The sequence below is a fragment of the Echinops telfairi genome, unplaced genomic scaffold (assembly GCF_000313985.2).
Source record: "Echinops telfairi isolate 266 unplaced genomic scaffold, ASM31398v2 ScPeMD7_5592;HRSCAF=6446, whole genome shotgun sequence".
Lineage (NCBI taxonomy): Eukaryota > Metazoa > Chordata > Mammalia > Afrosoricida > Tenrecidae > Echinops > Echinops telfairi.
In genome coordinates, this window is record NW_022109491.1 from 19,331,851 (window position 1) to 19,337,456 (window position 5,606).

The window sequence follows — 5,606 nt, forward strand, 5'->3', positions numbered from 1 at the left end:
AAATGGCTCGGTGAGCCTAGCCTTTTGAGTTCTCAGGTCTCTTGCTTTGTGATGGCCGGACCAGGGTGCAGCTGCCTTAGCCAGTTCCCTGCTTCAGCTGGCAAGGCTCACTTCCTGCAAGAAATCCCCGAGGAGAAGCTGCATGGACCTACCCCGATGCAGCCCTGGGTGCTGGAGCAGCCGTGTGAGAGCCCTGCCAGCACTGAGATGCTTACACGTTTACTGACTCGGCTTTCCTCCTGCAGTCGGTGTCATAGGGTGTTTTGTGAGATGGAGGAGGACTTTGTGGATTGGTGTCGGACATATGGGCTAATGTTGGACTTGTGGGTTTGGGCAGCACTGGGTTGGAATGTCTTTTTGATGTGCACTTACCGAAACTCTTACACATATGAGCTTCTGTGGATTTGTTTCTCTAATGGACCCAGAGTAACTAGCGGGTGAGCAGTGACAGGGAGAGGTGGATGTTGCAGGACACTGGGCTAGCCTGTGCAGTCAGACTGAACTGGAACACAGGCTCAGCCCCTCATTGGTTGTAGGGCCTTGTCCAAGCCCTTCGGTCTCTCCAGGACCTTGATCTTGGCTGCAGTCAGGGCTTTGTGCAGGTGAGAATGGGTGTAAACCAAACAGCCACGGCAGGTGTCTAACCTGCAGTGGCAATGACAGGTACAGGGAAGTGAAACTCAAGCCCACGGGGTCCAATGGGTGAAGGCATAGCAGGTGGCCCTCCACAGGGAGCGCCGCTCTGCTGGAAGCCAGAGGTGCTGCCTGTGCCCCCAGCAGGAGGGTAGGGTACCCTTGCTTACTGCCCTATGCCACCCTGGGGTCGGGCACCAAGTGGCCATCCTACACGTACAGTGACATGTAGTCTGAGCTCATCCTCACTAGCCTTTGCCAAGCCGCACAAATGAGCTGCCCCAAGGGGTCCCACCTAACCCTTGGGGCTGCTCCCCTGAATGTGACTCCATGAACTCCGCGCTTTTTCTCCTTTGATCTGGCTTCTTCTGTGGAGTCCTTGATCAAATGTTCAGCAATCCAAACAGCTCCCCCTGATTCAGGGCTGCCTTGGTGAGCAGCAAGAGGAAGAGGAGCTGCTGCCGCCCAGTTGGGTGGGCCTTGCCCCAGTGCCCTGCAGCTCATTGGCCAAAGGGAATGGCACCCCGAGTTTTCGAGCCCCAGGACTGCATGATTCGGGGCTGCAGTGAAGCGGTGCTCACAGCCCACGCCAGAGCCACCCAAGTGTGTGGGGAGGGCACACTGCAGACGGTGAGCTGACAGCTCCTGCTGGGTGATTGCATGGGGCGCGCGCACGCGCACCAGCTGGCAAAGGCCTGTTGATTCTAAAAGCAGTGGCTCTCACCTTGTGTACACATCGCGATGCTGGGTGCACCAGCCACCCCAAGTCCGCCCCGTGCCTCCAGGGTCAGCCTGGCTGGGCCCCCAGAGCTCCTACCCAGGGTATTCCCCCACCCCCACCCCAGCAGCAGCTCTAAGGGCCGTGCCAGGCAGGTCGAGTTCAAAGAGCCTCTGTCTCCTCACGGACCCTCCACGATGGGCCCTGAGGCAGCCACAAAGAATGCCAACCCGGAAATAGCAAAACTAGCTTTAATTTGTCCAAGAGCACACAGGCAGGGCGGACCGGGGTCTCAGAAGTTCTCCAGCAGGCCCAGGATGCGCTTCTGCTCGTTCTCCTGGAACTCCGGGCTGCGGCTGTCCCCGATGTTCTCGGCGTACTCTGGGGAGAGGTTGGCATTGTCACTTCACACCTTTCTCTGTGTCCTGGGCCCTGGAGGTGCAGGCTGCCCACAGTCCCGAGCCGGGCAGCCTTACTTTCCCATACTCGCAGGCTGTGCCCGTCACAGCTCACACCCTCCGCCTGACTCCCACACGGCCCCTGCTAGGGACAGGAGCTGTCCTAAGCCAGGTGCCCCCAGAGGGCAGCTCCCTGGCCCAGAGCCCCACTGCAGGGAAGAGCCTGAAGGCAGCCCCAGTCACCGGGGTTTAAACAGTCCCCGAGATGAGACGATGCAGACGCCTGCTCGGGTCTGAGAACCAGACCGGAGACCGGAGGGTCAGTGGTGAACAGAACAGAAGGAGTTGCTGCCTGAGTGGGGGCAGAGGCCACACAGGGCGCCTTGGAAGGCCTTACCCGGAAGCGGATACCCGCTTAAAGCCCAGGGGAAGTGAGCGGGTGAGTGTGAGCATGGAGGGGGTGGTGGGGAGGGGCTGGGAGAGGCTGTCTGAGGGCCAGCACCCAGGGCCGGGTAAGGAGGCTGCAATGGGCCACTTGAGGCGGGCTGAGGGGGTGGGGTTTCCGGCTGGAGACGGCTGCACGCCGTGTGGGAAAGGCATGGAAGGAGGCAAGCAGCCCTGATATGCGGTAACGAGGAGTCTGTGTTTCCCAATGTGGCCAGGGGGTTACCTGAGACTGGACACAGGGTACAAGAGACACGTGAGCACTAGTTGCCCAAGGAGCCCCACGGGGTAGGGCTGGACAAGGGCTTGGATGGCGCACAAGCACCGTCGGAAAGTCTACCTGCAGGTTCCTGGCCAGCAGCCACCCTGTGTAGCAGTCTACTGGGACACAGCAGGGGCGTGTGTGGGGGGAGGGGGGGAAGGTTTGTCACTGCACATCTAGCTAGACCCCTTGAGGTGGTTCTGGTGCCTCCCTCAGTGGGGGTGAGGTGGGGGCGTCTGCCGAGGGCAGAGTCAAACAACTGGGTGCTCTCGGGGAGGGCGGAGGGGAGAGGGTGGTTGACCAGTGTCCCTGAGGGCGCGGGAGACGTCTCCCCTGTCTCCTGTGGGCAGAGGGCTGCAGGGGACAGCAGGGTCCAATCAGCACAGGGAGACAGGCCACATGCAAAAGGAGGGTGAGGGCATGGCAGGGACCCTGAGGACACAGCATCTCAGGGAGCACGAGAGAGCGGCTCGCCCGGACAGTGATTCAGGGCGCTCAATCCACCCCCAAGTTCCGTGGCTGTCCCTGCGGTAGGAGAGGGAGGCAAAAAACGATGTGGAGAACGTAATGGGTGAGACCAGGGCCCCAGGGATGAGGAGGGCTCCTGGGTGGTTCAGCTGCCCACTGGCCTGACCGGCGCCAGCTCTTGTCCATACAAAACAGTGGCACAGCCTTGTGGACTATTGGAGCCCTGTCTTCTACTCATACCATTAAGTGACCAGGGGCTCTTCCTCTGAAAACATATGTAAATGGCCAGCAGAGAACAGCTGCCCAAGAAACCTTAGTCCCGGACAGCAATGCCATGTAAGGCAATCCTATATATTCTTTAGGGTCCACCACAGGGCGTGTGCTCCCCATCCCCTGCCATGCCCTCCTCCCGCCTGTTCTCAGGCCTAACTTGTAGGCCATCTTCTCTCTGTCCGATTCTTGCCAGCCACGGGGAGCGCCAGGACGGCAGGCTGGCTCTTACTCTGGGCTGGATTCCCAGCAGAGCTGGGCTCAGGGCCAACCTCGGGTGGATGCCCCAGGGAAGGCACTGTCAGCCAGGGAAGACAACGGCATCCCTGCCCCTTGGGGCCTGGCTGAAGACAGAAAAAGACACACACACACACACACACACACACACACTAACTCTGGGGCAGGAGGAGTCTTTGCATAATAAAACATTTGCTGATCTGTCAAAGACCAGGGAGAGGGGAGAAAGTGTACACACCATGTTCCCCTCCCCCCACCTAGCTGGTGAAGGGCGTTGCTTCTGCCTGCCTGCCACTTCTTCACTCCCCCCACATCGCCCCTCATTGCTGAAGGCCTGTGTGGAAGGTGGGCTTTGGGGTTCAGACTGTGCTCAGCTATGTGGGCTTCCCCCGGACATCACCCTGCTCAGTTGAGCCCCTCCATCACCTCCAACAGCAAATGGTGTGATGCCTCCCATTAAGGCCCCTTAAAGAGGGGCTGGGTGGTGGCCGTGTCGAAGTGGTATCTCTAATGCACATGTGACTGATGAAGTCGCTGCCCTGGGAGAGAAGTGACCACGGTGACTCCAGGGAAGCAGGCCTGAGGCGGCATGAAGGCCCTTGGCTCTTCCCGTGCTTGGGCACAGCTCGGAGGTGCCCAGGGAGGCGAGTGTGTGTGCTGAAGCAGTGACTCTCCAGGGGTGGAGCCCCCTTCCCTGAGGGACCAGACTGCTCCCCAGGGTGGCCCAGTCTCGAAGGGAGTCAGTGTCTGGCCTAACCCCTTTGTGGGGCTAGCTTGGCCTTTGAGAAAGCACACCCCGCCCAGGGACACGGAGCTGCCAGCGGTAAGAGAGGGAGGCAGCCCCGTCCTCTGGGGGGGAGTCAATGTCCGCGCTCAGGGAAGGCCCTCCGTGGAGCGCTCCTGTGAGCTACAGGAGCAAGTCTCTTGTCCACAGACAAGGAAGCAGGCTTCCTGCTCGCCAGTGTCTAGAATAACAGAGGAGCTCGCACCCACACCCTGAACCCGAGTGAATCACGCAAAGTGGCCGGAACACGCCAGGAGGATGGGCTGCTCCCGGGGCATCCTCTGTCCCCAGCCAGCCCAGCGCCACTCAAGTCCTCGGGGAAGAAGAGTGCGGAGGATGACCGTGGGACAGGGGCCTCAGAGCTCTGCTGAGCCACCCTCTGCACACTAGGCCCCCGAACCAGAGCTACAGATTTCCCTGTAGCCCGAGGGGTAGGTGGGTGGCCTGGGGCCCACGGGGAGCCAGGCCTGCAACCAGCCTGATGGCCTCACGTCCATGCCCTGCAGCCGGCACAAGCTCGACACCTCCCCCTCACCCTCCACTGGTGCCCCCAACTCACCCTTTGCTTCCAGCATGGAACCCTATTTGGTGCAGCTTCCTCTGGTTATTATAGCTGCTGCAGCAGTTGATAAATATTGAACAGATTCCTCCCAGAGGTCCGGGAAGAGTTCTCTTTGGGGTGGGGGTAGTAGTGGGGTGTGTGTGTGTGTGTCTGTAAGGGAGGATGGAGAGAATGCAGGAAAGAGAAGGAAGGGCTGAGAGGTGGGGGACAGGGAAAGAAAGGAGAGGGCAGAGAGGAAGAGGATGAGCTGGGCAGGGGCCCCGGAAAGATGGCGTACATGTCGACTCCCTTCCTGACTTCGCCAGCGTTTTCAAATGCTCTTATAACAAAGGCTTTGATGGAGCTCAAAAACAGGCAGCAGTGCTGAACGCATAAATATTAAAGCAAACTTTAGACAGCAGGTTTACTATGCAGACACGCAATACAAGCTGTTCTGTTGATGTTGAAGGAGGGGGAGGGCTGAGGCCCTGCTCACTCACATGCTAGGCCCAGGCCCTGGCCCCTCCGGCCTGGCTGCTCACCCTCCCCAGACTGCAGGAGGGCGGAGAGGGATGCCTGAATCTTTCCACTGAAAGCCCGGGGAGACAGACAACCACAAAACAGAAACTGAGAGCGGAAGTCCTTGGGGTCTAACGCAGAATCCTTAGCAAGGTGTGAGGGGGTTCTGTGGGGCTCAGTTCACCAGGGAGTCCAGGACACCCCCACCCCGAGGGTATTTTAGTTAGGTGGGAAAAGGGCCTGCCTGGGTCCCGCAGCCTCGGGCTGCAATAGCAGCCTCTGGGAGGACGGGTGCTGACTGTGGGTTGGTGTTTACAGTGGAGGCCCCCAAA

The 5,606-nt window shown here is 59.7% G+C and overlaps 1 protein-coding gene across 1 annotated transcript in view; it reads right to left on the reverse strand.

The window, feature by feature from the left end:
• Positions 1–1,588: 1,588 nt before the first annotated feature.
• The window catches only part of CTNNBL1 (catenin beta like 1), a 174,012-nt gene continuing 169,994 nt past the window's right edge, over positions 1,589–5,606 (reverse strand). Inside the window, exon 16 of the mRNA XM_004697979.2 lies at positions 1,589–1,732. Within this exon, the coding sequence (XP_004698036.2) occupies positions 1,644–1,732 (89 nt within the window). The 3' untranslated portion in view covers positions 1,589–1,643. The remainder of the gene's footprint in view (positions 1,733–5,606) is intronic.